We start from the raw sequence: 25323 nt of genomic DNA on the forward strand, positions 1-25323 counted from the left end.
CCCTGACCTAGATGGCCCAGGCTAGCCTGATCTCGTCAGATCTTGAAGCCAAGCAAGGTTGGACCTGGGAGAGACCACCAAGGCTGTCGGGGGTCACTAAGCAGAAGTAGTCAATGGCAAACTGCCTCTGCTCATCTGTTCCCTTGAAAGCCCTGTGGGGGGGGGGGTCACCGTAAGTTGCCTGCGACTTGATGGCCCTTTCCACCCCCTAAAAATAGCCTTCAGGTGAGAAAATAAGCAGGTGTATGATCTACCTATCAGCAAATTTGGCACGCCCGTGGAAGGTGGAGCTGGAAATGTGCCTATCAGCATACAATAAGCCAAGGCTTGGTGTTAAACGTTTCCAGAATGATGATGACAACCTGGGCTCTGATAAACTCTCCGAGGATATAAAGCATCTGGAGAGAGAGAGTGGTGTTCTTAGCACTCCTGCGCTCGACCATGATCCGGGTCCTCTTTGCTGTTCTTGGGTTGGCCACTGCGGGTACGATTCCAACATATCACGAGCAAGAGGAAATATTATTTTTAATGCAGTATGCAATTAGCTTCCGGAATTGGTTACCACCATAAGAAGCTTACTCCTACCAGAAATGGGTTAAAAAAAAAAGATTAGAGGGAAATTTCTGGAGGCTCGATTGACCAATAGTTATTAGCAGTGCTAGTGAAACACTGAACCTTCTTGGACAGAGGTAGTATACCTGTGTCCTATCCAAGCAGCACCTCCAGTGGGGTGTAGTGGTTAAGAGCGGTGGTTTGGAGGGGTGGGCTCTGTTCTGGAGAGCTGGGATAGTTTCCCCACTCCCTCCACATAAGCAGCGGAAGCTAATCTGGTGAACTGGATTTGTTTCCCCACTCGTACACAAGAAGCCAGCTGGGTGGCCTTGGGCTAGTCACAGCTGTCTTAGAGCTCTCTCAGCCTCACCTACCTCACAGGGTGTCTGTTGTGGGGAGGGGAAGGGAAGGTGATTGTAAGCCGGTTTGATTCTGCCTTAAGTGATAGAGAAAGTCGGCATATAAAAACCAACTATTCTTCTTCTTCTCCATCATGCTCTGCTTCTCGGGCCATCCCTCTGCCTGCTGTTGGAGACTCAGTTCTGGACAAGATGGAGTGCGACCTGATCCTGCTAATCTATCTGGGAGTGCTAGCATGGATGGACTGTTGGTTGGTTAGATAGCATCCTGGTGCATATTCTACCTGCACAGGAATAGGGCACGGTGGCTGTCAAGAATAGTTGCAGAAAGGGAGAAACAGTCGCAAAAAGGAGAGTCGTTCAGTCGGGAGTGAGATGATTGTGCCGAGAAAGTCCAAAAAACTCACCCTTGCCACTTGGCAACTTGTAGCACCTGTGCCGTTCGTTGACCACCCGTAACTCCGTTCTGTCTGCCACCTTTGATTTTGTAGGCCACTTGAAATGTCGCAGGGAAGCTCTTGCAGACCTGTGAAAGAGAGGCTGTTAATATATACCAGGAAACACCGAGAAATGTTGTCGTTTCCCATTGCGCCTCGGGCGTTTAATGTTACTTTGCTGGCACAGACAGGCGAGTGTCGCCAACTCTGCCTTATTCCAGATGGGGAAAACATGTTCTTTTCAGTCCCTAAATTCCAGTGGCAGCCACCAGAGATAATTACCGGGAGTGGGGTGGGAGGGGGACCAAACCTAGAGAGAAAAGACCATTCGTATAACCCAAATTTGCAACAGTATGCTTTGTACATAGGTGTCACACTTAGATCCCTCAGATCACCACAGTGCCCCATTGTGTCTTGTGATATTTGCAGCTTTGGGCTGTGGGGTCCCAGCCTACCAGCCCAACCTCTCCAGAGTTGTGGGGGGAGAAGCGGTCAGACCCAACAGTTGGCCCTGGCAGGTAAGTTGCTATCTCTCAGTCCTAGCAAAAGGGGGTTCCTTCCCCTTTTCCTTGTGATTTGCTGGATACAAAGTATGCAGAGATCTTACATTTCTAGTGCAGCAGCATAAATAATAATAATAATAATAATAATAATAATAGGTACAGTCAATCAGACCAGTAAAAACTATACAACAATAAATCTTGCATGAACAATATAAAAAAGCGTTAAAAAATGAGACATATTTATATAAATTTTAAGAACACTTTACATAAAAGTGGATGGTGTAGAAAAAAGTGCCGTAAGTGCCAATAACATCATTCTAGCAGAAGTCTACGAAGCTTCATAGAGACAGCACAAAATTTGGCAACCTGAGTTGTAACCTGAGGGTTCTCGCCGCTTAACAGTTTCGCAACCTATCCGCTGAGTCCCGGCCTGGGTTCTAGTGCAGCATGTTATTTTAAAATATAAATCTGTGTTTTTTTAGTGTAGATTGCATGCCGCTTCCAAAACGCGGTCATAGCTTAATATACCGGTAGTTGTGCTAAGAAATCCGAAGGAGATTGAGACTGGGAAGGGCAGCCAGGAAGGAGCTAGAAAAGATTCTTAAGTGTAAGGGTATGTCACCGGCAACCAAGATCAAGTTAATTCATGCCATAGTCTTCCTTATTACTATGTATGGGTGTGAAAGCTGGACAAAGGAGAAAGCTGACAGGAAGAAAGTAGATTCCTTTGAAATGTGGTGTTGGAAGAGAGTGTTACGGATACCGTGGACAGCCAAAAAAAAACCCAAATCAGTGGGTTCTAGATCAAATCAAGCCTCAACCTTAGAAGCTAAAATGACTAAAATGAGGCTATTGTACTTTGGTCACATTATGCAAAGACAAGAGTCACCGGAAAAGACAATCATGCTAGGAAAAGTTGAAGGCAGCAGGTAAAGAGGAAGACCCAACAAGAAATGGATTGACTCTATAAAGGAAGCCATGGCCCTCCATTTGCAAGACCTGAGCAAGGATGCTAACGATAGGACATTTTGGAGACACTGATTCATAGGGTCTTGGTACGGTGTCTTGGTAAGGAGGCAGCGTGGTGTAGTGGTTAAGAGCGGTGGACTGTAATCTGGTGAACTGGGTTGGTTTCCCCACTCCTCCACATGAAGCCTGCTGGGTGACCTTGGGCTAGTCACAGTTCTCTGAACTCTCTCAGCCCCACCTACCCACAAGGTGTCTGTTGTGGGAAAAGGAAGGGAACGAGATTGTAAGCCAGTTTGATTCTCCATAAAAGGTAGAGAAAGTTCATATAAAAACCTCCTCTGGCTCCCAGTCTGGTGAAACTCCTAGCTCTGCCCCTATTTTCATTATACATGAACTGTTTCTCTGTTCTTCCCACTACTTTGATTAACAACTCTTCCCCAAGGCTGGGGGAGGAGGGGGAGAGATTTCCAGGCCATGGAGAAAAATATTCCCAAGCAATTAAGGAACATTTAATCTTCTTTCGTCAAGCTCCTGCCTACCCATTAGTCTGACAGGCGAAAACCAGAACAATGGTTCTCATGCGAATCGAGACAGCAAAACTCATAATGCGATTAAATATTATAGCACATCGACTACCAGGGGCTGTCAAATACAGTCTGTCAGATTTCAAATACTGAAATGAAATGTCAAAGCCAACCGTCGTCGGTTGTCAAATACCCATAGCCAGTTTGTTTGGGCTCAGACCTAAAAATGTGAAGCTACGGCCCCTCCGTTTGAATTTGGTGGCCATGTGATTTGGGTGCAGTGCTCAGAGAAGAAAGTGTGGTATAGTGGTTAAGAGAGTCAAACTTGGATCTGGGACATACAAAAATTTGATACGATTACCGCAGACATACCATTATTTTTCTATCCTACTTGAAAACTGTATTATGCCATGTTTCTACCCTCTTAATATATGGTCCTCTTAGATTTTTACTTGCTAGCTTATTCTTGATGTTGCTAATATTTTTCTGTGCCCACCCAGAAATTCTTTTGTATTGTTTTGTATTCTTTTCTATTTTTTCTGTATTTTCCTATTTTCTATTTCTGTTTCTATTTTTATTGAAAGAAATGAAATTCTTAAAAAAAAAAACTTGGATCTGGGAATAAAAAAGGTAAAGGTCCCCTGTGCAAGCAACGGGTCATTCCTGACCCATGGGGTGACACCACATCCCGACGTTTACGAGGCAGAGTCAGACTTTGTTTATGGGGTGGTTTGCCAGTGCCTTCCCCAGTCATCTTCCTTTTACCCCCAGCAAGCTGGATCCTCATTTTACCGACCTTGGAAGGATGGAAGGCTGAGTCAACCTTCAGCCGGCTCCCTGAAACCGACTTCTGTCAAAATCGAACTCAGGTCGTGAGCAGAGCTTGGACTGCAGTACTGCAGCTTACCACTCTGCGCCACGGGGCTCTTCGAATCTGGGAGACCAAGGTTCAAATCCCCACTCTGCCATGGAAGCTTGCTGGGTAACCTTCCTCTATTCCCTCTGTCTCTCATTGCACCTACATCACAGGGTTGTTGTTGTGAGGAGAAGAGGGAGACGTGAAGAATGTTGTAAGCTTAGGGTTGCCAACCTCCAGGTACTAGCTGGAGATCTGCTGTTACAACTGATCTCCAGCCGATAGAGATCAGTTCCCCTGGAGAAAATGGCTGCTTTGGCCATTGGACTCTATGGCATTGAAGTCCCTCCCCTCCCCAAACCCCACCCTCCTCAAGCTCCACCCAAAAAACCTCCTGCTGGTGGCGAAGAGGGACCTGGCAACCCTACGTAAACTACCGTGGATTCCCATTAGGGAGAAAAGAGTAGTATAAATAGAAGAAGAAGAGTTGGTTTTTATATGCCGACTTTCTCTGCCACTTAAGGAAGAATCAAACTGGCTTACAACCCCCTTCCCTTCCCTTCCCTTCCCTTCCCCACAACAGACACCCTGTGAGGTAGGTGGGGCTGAGAGAGCTCTAAGAGAGCTGTGACTAGCCCAAGGTCACCCAGCTGGCTTCATGTGGAGGAGTGGGGAAACCAACCAGGTTCTCCAGATTAGCCTCCTCATGTGCAGGAGTGGGGAATCAAACCCGGTTCTTCAGATTAGAGTCCACCGCTCCAACCCACCACTCTTAACCACTACACCATGCTGGTAGCTAAATAAATATTGTCATATACTCACCTTTCAAGGCTGACCACATATGATTTCTGTCATTTCTAGGCCTCTCTCCAATACAGTTCCAATGGCAACTGGCATCACACATGCGGGGGGACCCTCATTGCTACCAACTGGGTCATGACGGCGGCTCACTGCATCAGGTATGCAAATCTGGGCCAGAAAGCAATGCTGAAACTTGGGGAAAGTTAGAAAAATGCCAAATGCAGTTGGGTCTAGGGTTGCCAACCACCAGGTGGGACCTGGAGATCTGGAATTACAACGGATCTCCAAATGAAAGAGATCGGTTCCCCTGGAGAAAATGGCTAGTTTGGGGGCTGGACTCTATGGCCTTGTACCCCACTGAGGCCCGTCCCCAAACCCTGCCCTTTCCAGGATCCACCCCCCCCCCCAAAAAAATCTCCAGGTACTTCCTGATTTGGAGTTGGCACCCCTAGTTGAGTCAGAATTACCCTTCTTCAAACACCACTTCAATATCCACACAAAAATGCTGGAGGTGAGAGACCGAATTCTGGGGTGTGTTCGTTTTTTTAAAACGGTGCACCAAAAGATGTAAGATTTTGTCCTTTCTGGATTGCTAGCTTTTCAGATATTTTTTGCCCATTGGACAGATCAGATCCACTCAAGAAACTTTTGGGGGCTAATTTTCCCCAAACATGATTAGTTTGACCTTTATGTCATAAGCAAATTTCCGTGTTCTGTGATTAGGGTTGCCAACCTCCACGTGGAGGCTGCAGTTCTCCTGCTATTACAACAGATCTCCAGGCGATAGAGATCAATTCACCTGGAGAAAAGGGCCGCATTGGAAGGTGGACTCTATGGCATTCTACCCTCCCCTCCCCAAACTCCGCCCTTCTCAGGCTCCACCCCCGAAAATCTCCAGGTATTTCCCAACCCGGAGCCAGCAACCCTATCCCTGATCCATGCAAAACTAAGCAATTGCACTTCCCATTGTGAAGATTCTCTCCTAACTTGTGAACGATGAGATGTGGAGTGGTAGAGATAATGGGATGATTACCAGGGTTGCCAATTCTAGCTTGGGAAATTCCTGGAGATTTGGGGGTCGTGCCTGGGCAGGCCAGAGTCTAGGGTAGGAAGGAAACTCAGTGGCGATGGGACGCCAACGAATCTGCCTTCCAAAGCTGCCATTTCTTCCAGGGGAACCGATCTCGATAGTCTGGAGATTGGCTGTAAATCCAGGAGAAATCTCCAGGCCCTCCCTGCAGCTTGGTAACGCTAAATACAACAAAGGAGCCGTTCATCGAATTGTAAGGCCAAATGGTGAAACACAATAAGCAGATCAGCTCCGTCAGTTCCAATTGTCATGTTCCAGGGTGACGAGAAAAAGAAGCCACCAGGGAACTACACAGACAAGAGCTGGCTTGATTCTGCATAGCTGAAGTCATCAGCGGCAGGGACCCAGGCAGAAAAGGATTTCTCATAGTTCTGAGTTCAGATGCCCGGAGCAGACCTGCCTAATTTCTCACGACTTTTCTCCCTTGGCTTTCTCCAGCTCCTCTCGGACCTACCGCGTACAGCTCGGGAAGTATGACCTCACCGTCAGCGAGAAAGGATCGCTCACAGTCTCTGCCCAAAAGATCGTGGTGCACCCCAAATGGGACTCGAGCAAGCTTTCCAACGGGTATTTGGACAGCTTTTCTTTGAACAGAGGATTAGAGATTAAGTTTGCCAGCAAAACAGGAGGGAAGGAAAGGGCTGGCTCCCTCCCCCAAATTGACCTCTGAGTTGGTTGCCAGAATTGTTTGGTCTCGAGTTGGAATTCTTGCAGTGTTATGTTTTACTTAATGCACATGGTTCAATAGTGTACCCCACATTCATGCACCCTGCAGATTGGATTGCGCGCTTTCAGCACGCACCATTTCTCATGATGTCTTTGGGCAAAAGCGCACGGTCGCTTTAGCCTCCTTTATTCCCTGTTTCAGCCAGGATTCAGCCAGGATCAAATGCACGTTTGGCGAATGTGTTTGATCCTGGCTGAATCCCAGCTAGAACAAGGAATAAAAGAGGCTAAAGCGACCGTGCGTTTTCACCCTTTGTGAGAGATTGCCAAGTGCTAGCACTAGGGATGCCAACCTCCAGTGGGTAAGTCAAAATCAACACCTCTGCACTAATATCAAAGATAAGGAAAGTAGTGCAGGAATCTTAGGCTGTAATTAATACAACACAAATAAGTGAAACATCAAAATGTAATCAATGCATACAATAGTGGAAAAGGACAAACATACAACTATATACAATAGTATTTCAATAATCCACAAAGGTATGTATAAATATATTTTCTTCAATAGTCCATAAGGCAACTTTGGAAGGTGGACTCTATTGGCATTATACCCCACAAGTCCCTCCCCAAACCCCGCCCTCCTCAAGCTCCACCCCTAAAATCATATGCATTTCATATGCATGCATTTATGTGAAAACGTCAGAATAAGGACAGTGACTGGAAAAGGGGATGGGAAGCAGCATACCTCGGAGTGTATGCAATACTCTGTCCTTCTCTCCCTACTGAAACTAGGAATGACATCGCGCTGATCAAACTTTCGCAACACGTCACCCCGAGCGACAAAATCCAGCCGGCGTGCCTGCCCCCAGCCAACAACATCTTGCCCGGAAACTTTGCTTGTTATGTGACAGGCTGGGGAAGACTGCAAAGTAAGAGGTTGACCTTGTTTTTTCATTGTCCTTCTTTCTTCATTTCATCGGCACTGTCTAGTTGTGGCGCTTTCCCTTGCCCCGTGGTAAACAGTTCACTGAGTACAGCAACAGACTGTAGGGCAGACTCATAGAATAGTAGAGTTAGAAGGGACCTCCAGGGTCATCTAGTCCAACCCCCTGCACAATGCAGGAAATTCACAACTATCTCCCCCTCTAGGGTTGCCAACTTCCAGGTGCTAGCTGGAGATCTCCCACTATTACAACTGATCTCCAGCCAACAGAGATCAGTTCCCCTGGAGAAAATGGCCCCTTTGACAATTGGACTCATTGAAGTCCCTCCCCATTCCAAACCCTGCCCTCCTCAGGCTCTGCCCCCCAAATCTCCAGGTATTTCCCAACCCGGAGCTGGCAACCCTACCAGTGACCCCTACTCCTTGCCCAGAAGATGGCAAAAAAAAAAAAAAAAAAAACCCTCCAGGATCCCTGGCCAATTTGGCCTGGAGGAAAATCGCTTCCTGACCCCAAAGTGGCGATCGGCATTTCTGGGCATGAAAGAAAGGACCACAAGAGCCAAGCACTGTCTTCATGGCAGCCTTTGGTACATCTTGAAATTTGGCTTCCACCCAAGACCACCAAATTCAGCCTAACCCACCAATTACAAAGTCCTTGCAAACCCGTGGTAGGTCCTCCCCAGTCCTTTCCACCGGGACTTTCCCCGGGAGTTCCATGCTCAGAACTGAATTCCCGGGTGTGCGCAGCCCTGATTTGGATCAGGACCACAGTTGCACCGTGAGAAGATGTCCAAGCCTTTCCCATGTGCAGCCTTCCCAGCCTGAAATGGTAAACCAGAGAGCCGCTATTTGCATGCGGAGGAAATTGATGGCTACCCCTCCATCGGGGTTGCCAGCCTCCAGGTGGTGGCTGGAGATCGCCCACTATTACAACTGATCTCCAGCCGATAGAGATCAGTTCCCCTGGAAAAAAGGGCCGCTTTGGCAATTGGACTCTGTGGCATTGAAGTCCCTCCCCTCTCCAAGTCCCGCCCTCCTCAGGCTCCGCCCCCAAAATCTCCAGGTATTTCCCAACCCGGAGCTGGCAACCCTACCCCTCCATCTTGCTTGTCTGGACCTAAAGTCTCTTGGTATTTTACTCTTCACAGCCAACGGCGCATCCCCCAAAGTCCTCCAGCAGGGCCGCCTGCTCGTGGTGAATCATGCAACTTGCTCCCAGTCTAACTGGTGGGGCAACTCAGTGAAAACCAACATGGTCTGCGCGGGCGGCGATGGCATCATCTCTAGCTGCAATGTGAGTACCATCTGGTTTTGGAAGGAAGGTAAAGGTCCCCTGTGCAAGCACCAGGTCATTCCTGACCCATGGGGTGACGTCACATCCCAACGTTTACTAGGCAGACTTTGTTTTTACAGGGTGGTTTGCCAGTGCCTTCCCCAGTCATCTTCCCTTTACCCCCAGCAGCAAGCTGGGTACTCATTTCACCGACCTTGGAAGGATGGAAGGCTGAGTCGTCCTTGAGCCGGCTACCTGAAACCGACTTCTGTCAGGATCGAACTCAGGTCGTGAGCAGAGCTTGGACTGCAGTACTGCAGCTTACCACTCTGTGCCACGGGGCTCCCTTTGGAAGGAAGGCATGCCCAAATCTGCAACTAGGAAGCCCACGTTCATTTACAGGGCTAGAGCGTGCCCAAGAACCAGTTTTGCGCTAATGATTTTCTGGGCATGGTTTGAGTCTGGTACATTTCTCCTCTGGTTTTGAAATGTATCCAAGTGTCCTCCAACAAGGAGGACTGAGATGCTCCACCAGACCTACGGCCGAGAGCAGCAAAGGTGTGTTACCATAGTTGGCCTCCCTAGTTTTTGCTCCATCTTATCAAACTCAAAAGGGGGTCCAATTGTCATCCTTTGGCAGTGTGCAAATAATAGGCATAATTGGTAGGGTTGCCAACCTCCAGATCCTAACTGGAGATCTCCCGCTATTACAACTGATCTCCAGCCGATAGAGATCAGTTCCCCTGGAGAAAAGGGCCGCTTTGGCAATTGGACTCTATGGCAGTGAAGTCCCTCCCCTCCCCAAACCCCGCCCTCATCAGGCTCCTCCCCGAAACCTCCCGCCGGTGGCGAAGAGGGACCTGGCAACCTTAGGAATTGGTAATCCTGCTTTTACAACTGATCTCCAGCCAATAGAAAACACCTGGAGAAAAGGCAATTGGACTTTACCGCATTGAAGTTCCTCCCCTCCCCAAACACTGCCTACTCAGGCACCCCCCAAAAAATCTCCAGGTATTTCCCAACCCAGAGCTGGCATCCCTATCTCGAGCACCACTTTGGGGGGGGGGCTGCCTTATCAGATTCGGGGGGGGGGCTTTCTGCCTTGGTGCAAGCAGTTCTGCTGTTCAGATGCGATGGGCCCAAAGGGATTGTTTTCCACAAGCGACACTGAACTCTCTTTGCTTGCAGGGGGACTCCGGCGGTCCGCTCAACTGCAAATCCGGCAACAAGTGGGAGGTGCACGGGGTGGTCAGTTTCGGCTCCTCTCTGGGATGCAACTACGTCCGCAAGCCTTCCGTTTTCACTCGAGTCTCTGCTTTCAACGACTGGATCGCTCAGGTAAACTCTTGAGGCGTGTCGCTCGGGGTGGGCTGTTCCTTAGGAGTTCAAATAGGTGTAATGTCAAGACATGAACACATGAAGCTGCCTCTTACTGAATCAGACCCTCAGTCCATCAACGTCAGCATTGTCTGCTCAGACTGGCAGCGGCTCTCCAGGGTCTCAGGCAGGGGTCTTTCACATCACCTACTTGCCTAGTCCCTTTAACTGGAAATGCCCGGGATTGAACCTGGGACCTTCTGCATGCCAAGCAGATGTTCTACCACTGAGCCACAGCCCCTCCCTAAGCGCCTGGCTGCAAAAAAACCTTCAAGAGATGGGGAGAACTACCTTCCTGCTAGGACCCAGCTACACTCCCTAGAATCATAGAGTTGGAAGGGACAACGAGGGTTAAGTCCAACCCCCTGCCCAATGCAGGAAATTCACATCTACCTAGGACCTGTCAAGCTTTGCCCATCTGCCCGCTGTGGTGCTGGGAAGCCATCCAGTACAGCAGGGGTCCCCAATAGGGTCGCCAACCTCCAGGTACTAGCTGGAGATCAGCTATTACAACTGAACTCCAGCCGATAGAGATCAGTTCACCTGGAGAAAATGGCCGCTTTGGCCATCAGACTCTATGGCATCGAAGTCCCTCCCCTCCCCAATCCCTGCCCTCCTCAGGCTCGGCTCCAAAAACCTCCCGCCGGTGGTGAAGAGGGACCTGGCAACCCTAGTCCCAAACGCTGTGCCCACAGACATGTTTCGTAGTGCCCGCCGAGTATTTTGAGAAAGGGGGCCAGGGCCAGGTGGGGCTTTTTGCCCGGGAGTGGCCAGTGGCAATCTGATTGCTTCAGTGACAGCGGCCCCCATAGCACAAGGGTCTTCACGGTTTTACAGTGTGTATTTTAGGAGGCATCCTTTTAAGCACCGCTTCTGTCTGAAATGTCGGAGTCACTACTAGAGTTATGCGTAACCTCACTCCCTGACATTGTGTGGTTGGCTATGCCTTCTCTGGCAGCCATTCTGTATCTGACTCCACCCCCTGCAGCAGCCTTTTCTTGGTGGCACCCACCGCCCTGTCAGAATCCCAAAAGTGGCCACAGGCTTAAAAAGGTTTGGGGACACCCGCAGTACAGAATACGGGTAAGGAACACTCTTAGCCTAACCTACTTCACAGGGTTCTTGTGAGTAAAAAAGATGGCGGACGGAAGAAGGGGCCATGGCTCAGTGGTAGAGCATCTGCTTGGCATGCAGAAGGTTCAATCCCCAGCATCTCCAGTTAAAGAGACTAGGCAAGTAGGTGATGTGAAAGATGTCTGCCTGAGACCCTGGAGAGCTGCTGCCGGTCTGAGTAGACAATATTGACTTTGATGGACCAGGAGTCTGATTCAGTATAAGGCAGCTTCATGTGTTCATGTGTTTAAATGCCACTAAAAGCCTGATAGCTAGGGGAGGAGCTGTGGCTCAGAGGTAGAGCATCCGCTTGGCATGCAGAAGGGTCCCAGGTTCAATCCCCAGCATCCCCAGTTAAAGGGACTAGGCAAGTAGGTGATGTGAAAGACCTCTGCCTGAGACCCTGGAGAGCCGCTGCCGGTCTGAGAAGACAATACTGACTTTGATGGACCGAGGATCTGATTCAGTATAAGGCAGCTTAATGCGTTCTTGTGGTTAAGAATGATATAAGCCACTTTGAGTCCCCGCTGGGAGAAAAGCAGGGTATAAATGAAGCAAATCACTCAATAAATATCACTTTTTCCTTTCTCTCTTTTAAATGCTCCATAGGTGATGCAAAGCTATTAACCCACAGAGCACTATGGAACAGAGAGATCCGGCTGGCGACATCATCCATAATGAAACCAGCTGTGGAACGAACAAAAGGAAAAAAAACATCAATAAAGTAACCAACACTCTGCAGTCATGGGCTTCTATCTGTAACTCTTTGGTTTTACTCTTGGGGAGCTTTCAGCAGAGATGCTAAGAACACACTAGGGCCGTTTACGCAGGGCTGTTTCCTCGCGGTCACCCTGCCGACTACTTTGGGGCTTTGCTAGGATTACACTTCCATTTTCTGACCATCTGTGGTCACCTCACTCTCCTCACACATTTTTGCATATTTTCCCCATGTATTTCGGATGCTGGCTAAACACCTGCAATCCCCAAAATCCCCAGCATGGTGTAGTGGTTAAGAGCGGCAGACTCTAACCTGTAGAACCGGGTTCGATTCCCCACTCCTCCACATGAAGCCTGCTGGGTGACCTTGGGCTAGTCACAGTTCTCTCCGAACTTTCTCAGCCCCACCTACCTCACAGGTGCCTGTTGTGGGGAGAGGAAGGGAAGGCGACTGGAAGCCACTTTGAGACTCCTTAAAGGTAAATAAAAGCCGGGTATAAAAACCAGCTCTTCTTATTTAAAAAAAAAATAAAGATTATGTATTATTAATATGTGAGATACTGTACTCAATATTAAATTTTATACTATTTTCCCCTGCCTTGGGAGGAATTACAGAACATATACAGTCCCTGGGTACAATGTGTAAATAATAATAAAAAACTTTGGATTGCATATAAATGCAGAAAATTTAATAGTACAAGAGATGATAATGCAGAGTGCATTCCCCCAGCAAAAGGCCCGCTTTTTAAAATTCAGGAGTCTGTGTAAACAGCAACCTTAACCTGGCTTAAGTGACACAGCTTTCCTGTAGCAGACGTGGGAACAGTAGGAGCGGGAAGGGAAGCGCACCTCTGGTAAATCGTACGGAGCACCCTTCACAAACCCCTGTAATTTCTGAGGTTCGAGATGGCGCAGCCCTGACAATTAATCGGTTAAAGCCGTCTGCAGAGCTGAAGCCTAGAAGCCAAATATGCAGAAGGGCAGCAAGAAAGCTGAGAGTGAAACAACGGAGTGTGCAGAAGGTTCCCTCGAGGAGAAACCAAGGACAAAGAGGGGACGCCCACCCCAAACAAAGCTCCGGGACTTCTTTTGGGATCCAGGCGCTTCTTTGGGAATCCATGAAAGACTTCTCCCTCTGTACCAAAATGGCCTGTTGAAGAAACCTGTATTTCAAGGCAAAGAGGAGTCTTTTCACAGTAATGAGTCTCTTCCCCAAAGGTAAGGCGAGAAGGTGAATCCATCCATTCCACATGAGGCGTGTCCCAGCACGGAACAACTTCTGAGGGTCTCTTTTGGGACAACTGTTTCATCCCGGCACAGCCTCTCGTATTGGGATATCATCTGGCCATGAAGAAGAACCTTTTGCGGAGAAAGTTGAAATAGCCGGGCATTTGCTTGTACTTCCCTTTTGCAGAAACCGAGTTTGCCACCTGGGGAAGAGAAAAGAGCCCTTGCTATCCATAGCTGTGGTTTCGCATACAAAAAGAGAGCCCCTCGGATATCCATCTCCTGTACCAGCCAAGCCACTGGTTGTGTTGCTGCATGAGTCACCACTCTGGCTCCCTTCCAATCCAGAGGCATGCTGAGGACAGGGTCTCATGAAGAGAAAGCATGTCAGTGCCCTTAAAATTGGGCAATTCTTACCATTCCATAGTCTCAAACAGATACTTTTCTGGATGCAAGAACAACATGCTGCTGATTTTAGCTGGACAAAAAGTATACTTCAGAAAGCAGAAAGACATGGTGTTAAGGAGGGGAGACTTCCTGCCCCCATCTCACCCCAGAGCAAAACCCTCAAGCTCTTGGATGAAGAGAGCCAAGGCCTCTTAGTCACAAATACCTCTGACGGCTTCGGTCTTTGCAGTAGGGATTATTAGAATTGGTGAGACGGCTGTTTTGTTCTTGAATTAAGGAGGGTCAGTTATGACCGGGTTTGAGACCCTTTCACAACAGAGTTAGCTATAAAACCAGTCCTGCAACTAGGATTGCCAACCTCCAGGTAGTGGCTGGAGATCTGCCATTACAACTGATCTCCAACCAATAGAGATCCCCTGAAGAAAATGGCTGCTTTGGCAATTGGACTCTGTGGCATTGAAGTCCCTCCCCTCCCCAAACCCCACCCTCCTCAGGCTCCACCCCAAAAATCTCCAGGTATTTCCCAACCCGGAGCTGGCAACCCTACCTGCAACAGAAGTTATAAAACCAGGATGGCAAAGAACAGTTGCAAGTGCTCTTTTCAGAATCCCAGCTAGGAAAATACAATTCCAGCATGGGCAGTTGTACCAGTAACATCACCATAGCAAAAAGGGATCGTGTGTGTGTACATGCTGGATTTACCCTCAATAGCATGTTGAGCAGATCTTCAGAATGAGCAAACTGTTCAAGGATATGGTCCAGGGTTTCCACGTACCAGGAACCGCTAAGTTTATCCCTCCAGGATACAAACCCTTTGGAACAGAAGAAAGAAAAGCCACGTAAGAAACCAGCCTTCTCGTTCTGGTTGGCAATCCCACAGGAAGGCAGACCATTCACAACATGTGGTCTTGGGTGCCGAATTTAGCTTCCTAAGAATCTTGACTTTTAATTTTTTTTAAAAAGTTCCTAGTCCTTAACACATGCTCGGAAGAGTCAGAGAAAGATCATTCCCAACAACTCCTACGAGATCCTTAACTGGAGATTATGAGAATTGAATTTATGTCTGTGTAACCTCAGGTATTTATAACGATGCACCTGTTCAATACGATCTATAAACCATGAATAAATTTTAGGTCTCTTAGCAAATACCATTATTTTCATCTTAGAATAATTAATCTCTAAGCAATTATCCCTACAATACTGGGGAAATGAGTGCAGTGCTCTCCTAAGACCAATGGGGGTTTACGATAGCAATGCAGCGTCGTCGGCATAAAGAAGAAGGGAAATATGTTTACCCGCATCCTTTGGGGGATGAAACTCTGATCTAGACAGGTATGAGACCACATATTATATTATATTAATATATCATTAATATAATAATTAAACAGATATGGCGCAAGAATGCAGCCCTGTTTAACCCCTTTCTCTGTTCTTATAGCCTCTGTCAAATGGCCTTGGGGATTTCATGTCTGTGTATGGCCAAGCAGCGTTTGACGTCACTGGCGCTCACCTGGAAATGTTGAATAAGACACTAAGATGTCACTTGGGGTGGGCAAGCTGGCGACGGCGTCTGGCTGATCAGAGTCTCCCGCAGGTGTCTGGAAGGGGGTCGCGTCAGAAGCGAGAGTGCTTCCGGGTCGTTGATCGACAGAAGGCCCAGACTCCACCTCGAATCCTGGGTCCTTTTGCTCTAGAAAGGCAAAAACGTGCGCAACGCATATGAATAGATGAGCCATAAAGAGCATTCTTACGCCACCAGTTGAAAGGGCATATCTTCCAGGCAAAAGGTTGCCTCCAAAAGGCATCCAAACTGTAGGACTTATACCACACTGCAACCTTTGGAGACGGTCAATCTTAAGAACTAACTAGTCCAATCCTAAACACTAATAAACACTTAATTCTTGTAAGTACTGATTGTATTCTATGTACTTCCACGGAAATTATTCTGAACCCCAGGCTTCGCGGCATTGAAGTAAACATGGCTTCTTCGGCATCGTGCTATATTTATTTATACCCTGCCTTTCTCCCCAAAGCAGCTTACAGCATTCTCCTCTCCTCAGTTTTATCCTCACAACAACCCGGTGAGGCAGGTTAGTCTGAGAGCGTCTGAATGGCCCAAGGTCACCCAGCAAGCTTCCATGGCAGAGCTGAGATTTGAGCCCAGGTCATACAGATCCTAGTCCGCCTCTCTAACCACTGCACTGCACTAGTACAGGGGGAAAGGAACAGAGCTGGGGCAGCTGCTCATTCGTATGCTCACCTCCCCCACAAGCTTGAATAAAGAAGAGTTTGGGTTTCCCCCTCAGGAGCAGACAGTGAGACCCGTTGAAGTAGCTGACGATCGTTTCCACGGCAATGGGCTGCCCGTCTGTACCGAAGATCCCGCCGGGGAACTGACGGTGCCTAGTCTGCAAGAAAGGAAACAATCCACTGGCTGAGTCTGGGAACCAGCCAAAGTCAAGTGCCCAGTACATCTGTCCCCTCTTTCCTCGCAGATGGTCTAGCACAGGGGTCCCCAACACAGAACCCCATTTGGTCCTCTCTTTCGGGACCAAATGGGGTTTTCAGCAAATTTTAACTTTTTTAAAAAAAGCTTGTAGTCTTCAGGCCGTTAGAGGTTGCGTGGTTCCCGCAAAAGTCTCAGTTTCGTCGCTTCCTGCAGTCGTCCCATACAGCTTCCCACTTAGCTGTCCTCCTTTCCACCCCCAAACTACACTGGATTAAATCCTGCCATTGGGACATGTTTGTAGAAAACCAAAATGTATTTGTCTGTTTCACTGATTATGCATTACCAGATTTTAATCACAGATGGTGCAAAAATGTGTGATATAAACCAGCGTGGTGTAGTGGTTAAGAGAGGTGGTTTGGAGCGGTGGAGTCTGATCTGGAGAACTGGGTTCGATTCCCCACCTCCTCCACATGAGTGGTGGAGGCTAATCTGGTGAACTGGATTTGTTTCCCCACTCCTCCACATGAAGCCAGCTGGGTGACCAAGGCAAGTTACAGCTCTGTTAGAGCTCTCTCAACCCCACCTACCTCACACAGTGTCCATTATGGGGAGGGGACGGGAAGGTGATTGTAAGCCGGTTTGAGTCTCCCTTAAGTGGTAGAGAAAGTCAGCATATAAAAACCAACTCTTCTTCTTCTTCAAAAACAAAAAACTCTTTCTAAAGTCATGTGCAGAAGAACGATTTATATCACACATTTATGTACTTGGCACAGTACAGAATGATATAAACAAAACACATCAGCCCCAAGGGGTTTGTGGTCATGCGCTGACTCTCCAAAGCCTACCTGACAGCCGTGGGAAAGGATTACAACCAAGCAGCAGTCGAGAGATCCGTGGTCCTGCATCGCCAGGCTTTGCAATTCCCGGATGATTTCCTAGACATTTACCAAAAAAAAAAAAAAAAAACCCATTAACCCCCCCCACCTCACATTAAAAAAATTTCTGTTGATGAATGCTTTCTTCCTTCCCCTTTGCAAACCGGAGACTAGGGATACATTCCTGAAAGGCAGACCCGAGCTGATGAGAATCAACACCCTCTTAATCACAAAAGGTTTAGAATGAAAGATGAGCAGAATCCGGGGGGACACAGCAGCAAGGATGGAGGAGAAGGAGGAGGGAAAGCTATCATCAGCTCTTGCCTTTTAATTTGGGAAGGAGCCCCCTATATAGGACTTTTTGGGGGGGTCCCAATCTCAAGATCCAGCGTGGTGTAGTGGTTAAAGAACGGTGGACTGCCTGTGAGCTGAATCCTGGTCAAAAAAACTGAGCTCTGTTGAAACAGACCACGCTCATGCGTGGCGTCTGAACCGAGCCGCGTGAAGACTTATTGGCACGGCTGGCCCTTTGTGATCAAATATTGGAAACGGCCACTGCAAAGACACTGCCCGTTGTTTGGTTCTCAACCTGAGCTGTGAGATCTCGTCGAGTCAAGACTTTGAAATGGAGCCGTCGGAAGCGTCTTTCTAGACTTTCGCAGTCCACATCGGAGCCGGTGCGGGTGGCGAGGCCCGACTCTTTGGAGAAGTTCACATTGTTGATAATAAGGCAGTAACCACAGGGGTCAGAATTCAAGGCATAAACCTGCAATGCAACACAAGAGTTAACTTCTGGGTTTAAAAAACCTGCACATTCCCAAGGATGCAACTGGTTCAATTGACTCCAATTAATGTTGTGCTAGACTCCCTTGAGAGCCAGCGTGGTGTAGTGGTTAAGAACAGCAGACTCTAATCTGGAGAACATGGGTTCGATTCTCCGCTCCTCCACATGAACATAAGAACATAAGAAAAGCCCTGCTGGATCAGACCAAGGCCCATCAGCAGTCTGTTCACACAGGGGCCAACCAGGGGCCTCTAGGAAGCCCCCAAACAAGACAACTGCAGCACCGTCCTGCCTGCGTTCCACAGCACCTAATATATTCGGCATGCTCCTCTCACCCTGGAGAGAATAGGTCTGCATCATGGCTAGTATCCATTATGACTAGTAGCCATGGATAGCCCTCTCCTCCATGAACATGTCTACTCCCCTCTTAAAGCCTTCCAAGCTGGTAGCCATCACCACATCCTGGGGAAGGGAGTTCCACAATTTAACTATGAAACCTGCGGGTGACCTTGGGCCAGGCACAGTTCTTTCCGAACTCTCTCAGCCCGCACGGAGGCAGGCAATGGCAAACCACCACCGACCGTCTCTTGCCTTGAAAACCCTATGGGGTTGCCATAAGTTGGCTGTGACTGGACGGAGCTTTCCACCACCACAAACTTCCTTACTTGCTTCCTGGTAATACTGAGTATGCCCATGCTAAGAACTCTCACCCCACGCAGGCCCAGCTGGTTAGCAAATGAAGAGTACTTAATTCACAGGGACACTAGACTAAAAAATTCTAAATTCTGCTTCTTGAATCTATGATGGGGGTGGGGGACAGAGGAGAGGGACCGACGGTTCCATGCTGGAAAAGCAAAGCTGAATTAAACCACAAAAAATATGTATAAAAAAAACTAACCATGTCATCATTCCTTGCTGCTCTCTCTTCCACAGGACCTAAAAAACAGCATTGGGGAGCTAAATTACAAGATCCAGTAAGAGGAAACAGGAGGGAAAATGGCCTCCTTATTTCTTTTTTAGAAGATTTCTGTGCCGCCTTTCCAGGGTACCTGCTTAAGGCAGCTAACAAAATTAATCACAATAAAATGAGCAGTGTGAAAGCATTCAAAGTTCAGGAAACCCAGCACAAAAAAACTACTCTGAGCATAAAAATGCCACAAAACATTAAGCGAATAAACGTGAGTCTATCAGCGGAGAATCTTTCTGGAGAACCTAGTTGCTGGTCGATTGACGCTTATGGGAAAGTGGCTGGTGAAGCTAAATTATTAGCGAAAACGCGGGACTTTATTCTGGAAAAAGCGTTTCCATCCCGTCTCTGGGTCCCTCCCAGTCTCCTGCCCCCCCTTCCCCCGTGCGGGGGTGGCGGAGTATTCCATCTCCGTGCTGTGTGCTTGCTGTCGCCGGGGCATGGTGTTCCTCAGCCCACCCATCGCTTCAGCACAGCTTTGCCGACGCGGGCAGCCAGTTATCACCACTCAGCTGGGATCTGCAAGCTTTTGGTCTTACCCGTTTGAAGTCCTCTCGGTGGATTGGGACCTTTTTGATGGTGTTGGTCTTTTCCACCCTGATTAAAGCTCATTTGGACTATTGCTTTGCCATGAGCTTTTGGTCACTGTATATATCAGTGGTGGCGAACCTATGGCACGTATGCCAGAGGTGGCACTCAGAGCCCTCTCTGAAATGTGTGAGTACTTTCTATGCTGATCAGCAGCTTCCCTTGTTAGACTGTCATCTGAAGCATAATTTAGCATTTTTGTAATTATTTTAACTTATTATTCCTTCAGTGTTACTCCTCTGAAGATGCCTGCCACAGCTGTGGGCGAAACGTCAGGGAAGAAAATACCAAGACCACGGTCACACAACCCGGATAACCTACAAGAACCGATTTTAACTTATGTTTTAATTATATTGTATTGTATTATATATACTAACTGTTGGAAGCTGCCCTGAGCCCGATTTGGTTGGGAAAGGGCGGGGTATAAATTGAATTAAAAATAAATAAATAAAAACAAGCAGAATTTAAGCAGATGATCAGGAAACAATTTAGTGCTTACCCGGAATGGTTTCCCGACTTGGCTCTCGGAATCTCTCCTGGGCTGGGGAAGGTAAATATTTGCTTGTCTTCGTACCTGCAAGTATGGGATAAACGGGCTTCCTAAGCCTCCTTCTGCACAGAGCCAAGGCGTTTTTCAAAACACACATGCTCACACACACGAGTAAAGATATCCAAGAGCTGTGTCATCATGTTCACCCAGCTCCACAAGCAAACTTGAGCGCAGAAGTCCCAGCTCCAACTGAACCAAGATCAGCCCACTTAGGACGTACCTGGGTCAACTTGTCCAGCACGCGGGTGGACCACAATCGGCTCTATATGGACTGGGCGCGACGGTGGTTGGCTGCATCCCTCGCTCAGTAGAGTCGCCAGCTCCTCCTGACCAGTTTCGTGGAGGCACCAGATGAAAGCAGGGAGCGCTTCCTTTCCTCGGGTCTGCAGGTCTGTGATCAACTTCCTGGCTTGATCCCTTCGAGTACCTGCTCTCTGGAGACAAGTTATCCCTTCTGGGACGTCCAGCAAATGCAGAGAATAGGCCCTATGCCTTTGCATTTGAAAACTCGGTGTATGCTCAAGGGGGAATGAAGAGGCTTAAATAATGTTGCATCTAGAGTCACCCGGTGCAAATAACTGATCCCAGCTGAGAGGCTAGCCAGACTTCTACTCTCCAACAGTACATTATAATTTTATTGGCCCACAGTAACACAAGTCCTTTGTCCTAATCTCCATCACTGAGAACTACAAGCGTCAACACCTCTTTATTAAGCACTGCTCTCAGAACAACTCATTTTATTCTTGTGACTATAAATGTATCAGCCTGACGGACTCCAATACATCTGATGAATTGAGCTCTGACTCACAAAACCTTTTGCCAGAATTAATTTTGTCAGTCTTTAAGTTGCCACTGGACCCCCGTTTTATTTTCTTTCACTGGCCTTCCTTTTTTTAAAAACCCTTTTACATGGCACTTCCCCAAACTTTTTAAAAGAGGGCAGCAAAGACAGTTTTTGCTCCAGCATCAGAAATTGGGGGGGGGGGGACTCTTGGAAATTAGACAGAGTTGCTGTGGGCTACAGTCCCAAGAAGACACCAGTTTCTATCGCTGGTCTTAGAATGGATTTGCACATGTGCCACTGAAAGCAGCATTCTCACATCATGGATAAGGGAGGGGCGGTGGCTCAGTGGTAAAGCATCTGTTTGGCATGCAGAAGGTCCCAGGTTCAATCCCCGGCATCTGCAGTTAAAGGGACTAGGCAAGTAGGTGATGTGAAAGACCTCAGCCTGAGACCCTGGATTTACGTATAAGCTAAACAAGCTATAGTTTAGGGCCCCACTCTCTTGGGCCCCCCAAAAAAATTTAAAGGAAAAAAATTGTATTTCAGTTCAAGAATTGTGTGTGTGTGTGTTAAGTGCCGTCAAGTCGCTTCCGACTCATGGCGACCCTATGAACGAAAGTCCTCCAAAATGTCCTATCTTTGACAGCCCTGCTCAGATCCTGCAAATTGAAGGCCGTGGCTTCCTTTATTGAGTCAATCCTTGTTGGGTCTTCCTCTTTTCCTGCTGCCCTCAACTTTTCCTAGCATGACTGTCTTTTCCAGTGACTCTTGTTGTCTCATGATGTGACCAAAAGTTCAACAATTACTTTGATAAAATATATATTTTGTTATGTGCAAATGGCTTTAGATACCTATTAGGTCCATAAATTACCATGTAGCATATATTCAACACAAAAAACAGCAACAATTTGTTGTTGACAAAGGACAGCTGGACATATATAGGGCCCCATTACCTTCAATAGCTTAGGGCCTCATCAAACCTAAATCCGGCCCTGCCCTGGAGAACCGCTGCCAGTCTGAGTAGACCTTACTGACTTTGATGGGCGAAGGGTCTGATTTAGTAGAAGGCAGCTTCATGTGTTTATGTGATACTGCACTACAGCACTATAGCCAGTGTGTAGCAGCTGCCTTTAAGGATCACCATGTATGTACGGAAAAAAAAGATCACGGACCAGGAAACTTCGGAGATTGGGCTACGCATTCCCCCCCTCCCCCTTCCAGATTCAGAGCAGAGCTACTAAATGCAAAGGTGACAATAAAGTTGGTTCTTGTAGGTTATCCGGGCTGTGTAACCGTGGTCTTGGAATTTTCTTTCCTGACGTTTCGCCAGCAACTGTGGCAGGCATCTTCAGAGTAGTAACACTGAAGGACAGTGTCTCATAAATAAAGTTATCAAAAAGAGGAGGAGAGAAGGGAAGTCAACGTAAATATATGAACTAATTAGTTATATAGAATAGAGAAATATTGTTTATATTATATAATTATCTTAATGAATGATGGAAACTACTGTACTATAAAAAACAATTAAAAATGTTATTTAAAAAAAAAACAGATTCAGAGCAGAGCTGGGGAAATCCCAAACGCCTTGGCATTGCCGCAGGACTTCCAAAGGAGTCTTTGAGGCCCACAGGGAAGCGACAGATGCTTTAAGCACAACGCTTCCGCGCGCAGCCGGGGTACCTGGATCTCCTCGATCATGTCCAGGGTGAAGATCCCTCGGTGCGCCAGTAGGTCCCACAAGGGCTCCACCTGCAGCTCCTTCACCAGGCGCAACCGCGAGCGCTGCAGCAATTGACGCTGCGCCTCTTCCATCGCCCCGGGCGAGGCAGCAAGCAGAGGCACCCGCACTCCTTCCGCGAAGGGAACCCCGCCCACAGGCCCCGCCCTCAGCTCAGCGTCACAGTCCATATAAGGGCATACGGGCAAGCCAGAGGAGAGTCCCAGCTCTTCTGGTTTGGTGGGTCTGCCAAGGAAGGGATGTGGCTGACCCTCTGAGACTTGCTTGTCGTAGTGAGTTCTACTCCTAGCTTCTATTAAATCCAAGCTGGAATATGCTTCACGTTGGAATCTCCTTTAGAAACCTTTTTTTTTTTTTTTAACCCTATGGCTGAATTAAGGTTAAATAGTAGAAAAAGGGCAAGAGTCCAGTAGCGCCTTAAAGACTAACAAAAATATTTTCTGGTAGGGTGTGAGCTTTCGTGAGCCACGGCTCACTTCTTCTTATCTGAAGAAGTGAGCTGTGGCTCATGAAAGCTCATACCCTACCAGAAAATATTCTTGTTAGTCTTTAAGGTGCTACTGGACTCTTGCCCTTTTCTACTACTGCAGACGGACTAACACGGCTACCCACTGTGAATTAAGGTTAAATAGATCACGATGGGGAGCCATGTTAGTCTGTCATTAGGTAAAGGTCCCCTGTGCAAGTACCGGGCCATTACTGACCCATGGGTTGCCAGGGCCCTCTTCGCCACCTGCGGGAGGTTTTTGGGGCAGAGCCTAAGGAGGGCGGGGTTTGGGGAGGGACTTCAATGCCATAGAGTCCAATTGCCAAAGTAGCCAATTTCTCCAGGGAAACTGATCTCTATCGGCTGGAGATCAGTTGTAATAACGGGAGACCTCCAGCTAGTACCTGGAGGATGGACACCGTACCCGTGGGGTGATGTCATATCATGACATTTACTAGGCAGGCTATGTTTACGGGATGGTTTGCCAGTGCCTTCCCCAGTCATCTGCACTTTACCCCCAGCAACTTTACTGACCTTGGAAGGATGGAAGGCCGAGTCAAGAGCAAGAGTCCAGTAGCACCTCAAAGACTAACAAAATTTCTGGCAGGGTATAAGCTTGCGTGAGCCACAGCTCACTTCTTCAGATACAACTAGAATGTGAGTCCACCTATCCTTAAGTAGAGAAAAGTGAATTCAGACACCCAATGTGAATTCAGGCACTGCCTCTCCTGGCATACCCCCCGAAGAGCATTACGCTCTGTTGACAATAATCTTTTGATGGTCCCCGGCCTGAGGAGTGTGCCGCTGTCCTCGACCAGGGCCTTTTCGGCCCTGGCCCCGGCCTGGTGGAATGCTCTGCCTAATAACATCAGGGCCCTGCAGGACCTGAAGGAGTTCTGCAGGGCATGTAAGACAGAGCTATTCCTCCAGGCCACTGGTTCCCAACCAGGGGTCCATGGACCCCCAGGGGTCCGCGAGAACTAAATTAAGGTCCGCAAAACAAAGTTCTAAACCCATAATAAATTAATATTTTCAATTAAAAGTTCTCTATTATAAAAATATATATATTCAAATATTATTCTAAGTTTAATGTTTAACTAACAGTTATGATTAAAGTTTATTTTCAAATTCTCTGAATTTTTATTTTGAACCTTGGGATCCCTGCACCGAACAAAAAAGTCCTAGTGGTCCCTGGTCAAAAAAAGGTTGGGAACCACTGCTCCAGGCCTATGGTTGAGGACAGCCGCAGGTGAGACCAAGTGAGATCTGTGCTGGCCTCCCTACTCCCCACCCCCAGTTTATAATCTATTTGAGGGTGGATAGCCGAACCAATTATATATTATGGTTGGCCTCATCTGCTACAGTAAGCACTTATATACGACGACCATCTTTTAAATTATTGTCGAAGGCTTTCACGGTCAGACTTCATCGGTTCTTGTAGGTTATCCGGGCTGTGTGACCGTGGTCTTGGTATTTTCTTTCCTGACATTTCGCCAGCAGCTGTGGCAGGCATCTTCAGAGGAATAACACTGAAGGACAGTGTCTCTCTTTTAAATTTATTGGGTTGCTTTATGGTTTCATATATTTTATTGTTATACTGGAAATTTTAATGTTGCAACCCGCCCTGAGCACAGCCTGCCCGGGGGAGGGCGGGCTCGAAATACAATAAATAAATAAATATAAAACAAATAAAAGCAAGAGAATAACATTTAGCAGGCGTGATTAGACTAAGGGCACTTTCACACAGCCCAAATAATGCACTTACAATGCACTATGATGATGGATTTTTCTGTGTGAACTGCCAAAATCCACTTGCCCAGTTCTTCGGAATACCCCCTCCACATGGTCTGCCTGCCTATACATATTATCTGACAACTCCTCATCTCTGTAGAACTTTTTGCTTGGCTAGATTGAATGCTAACCCTTCTATGGTAATGCAGGGCAGAATTCTGAATATACCATACTCAGACAGGATCTGCCCTTGCTCTTCTGGCTCTATTGACTCATTAGCCCATGCCCTTTTGGAATGCCGCTTTTACGAGGAACTTCGATCACACTATATTTCCCCCCTTTTAATATACAAACCCAATGCCTCTGTGACTGACACAACGCCTTTTTTACTAAGCGATAGGGACCCCAAGGCTACATTGTCAGTGGCAAGATTTGTTTCAGCCCTTATATCCCTCCAACACTAGATATATGCTGCTCCAGATCAATTGATCAAGGAGCTTCTAAGGGATAAAAGGAAAGGAAAATCCACTTGCAAATGATCGTTAAGGTGCAGTG

At 47.6% G+C, this 25323-nt stretch overlaps 2 protein-coding genes across 2 annotated transcripts; one reads left to right on the forward strand and one right to left on the reverse strand.

The window, feature by feature from the left end:
• Positions 1-441: 441 nt before the first annotated feature.
• LOC130491479 (chymotrypsin-like elastase family member 2A) lies at positions 442-10323 on the forward strand. The gene is made up of 7 exons (XM_056865224.1): positions 442-484; positions 1778-1866; positions 5062-5159; positions 6530-6658; positions 7550-7686; positions 8849-8994; positions 10162-10323. The coding sequence occupies exons 1-7, from the start codon at positions 442-444 to the stop codon at positions 10321-10323; spliced, it is 804 nt and encodes a 267-aa protein (XP_056721202.1).
• A 3192-nt stretch (positions 10324-13515) lies between these two features.
• CASP9 (caspase 9) lies at positions 13516-22648 on the reverse strand. Its single transcript, XM_056865354.1, has 10 exons — positions 22493-22648; positions 20249-20462; positions 19978-20052; positions 18822-18859; positions 17729-17905; positions 17110-17199; positions 16076-16223; positions 15326-15505; positions 14518-14627; positions 13516-13610 (listed from the first exon to the last, which is right to left on the reverse strand). Exons 1-10 carry the CDS (start codon positions 22622-22624, stop codon positions 13518-13520), a joined length of 1257 nt encoding a protein of 418 aa, XP_056721332.1. The 5' UTR covers positions 22625-22648; the 3' UTR covers positions 13516-13517.
• Positions 22649-25323: the final 2675 nt, after the last annotated feature.

This window comes from Euleptes europaea, chromosome 19 (assembly GCF_029931775.1).
Source record: "Euleptes europaea isolate rEulEur1 chromosome 19, rEulEur1.hap1, whole genome shotgun sequence".
Lineage (NCBI taxonomy): Eukaryota > Metazoa > Chordata > Lepidosauria > Squamata > Sphaerodactylidae > Euleptes > Euleptes europaea.

Bases quoted from the DNA above. Each gene is read 5' to 3' on its own strand.
- CASP9 (XM_056865354.1), bottom strand. From the start codon at position 22,624: ATGGAAGAGGCGCAGCGTCAATTGCTGCAGCGCTCGCGGTTGCGCCTG. The intron at 20,463-22,492 runs GTACCCCGGCTG...ACTTGTCTCCAG, and splicing joins ACATGATCGAGGAGATCCAG to AGAGCAGGTACTCGAAGGGA. The intron at 20,053-20,248 runs GTACGTCCTAAG...CCATACTTGCAG, and splicing joins TGCTGGACAAGTTGACCCAG to GTACGAAGACAAGCAAATAT.
- LOC130491479 (XM_056865224.1), top strand. From the start codon at position 442: ATGATCCGGGTCCTCTTTGCTGTTCTTGGGTTGGCCACTGCGG. The intron at 1,867-5,061 runs GTAAGTTGCTAT...TGTCATTTCTAG, and splicing joins CCAACAGTTGGCCCTGGCAG to GCCTCTCTCCAATACAGTTC. The intron at 7,687-8,848 runs GTAAGAGGTTGA...TACTCTTCACAG, and splicing joins AGGCTGGGGAAGACTGCAAA to CCAACGGCGCATCCCCCAAA.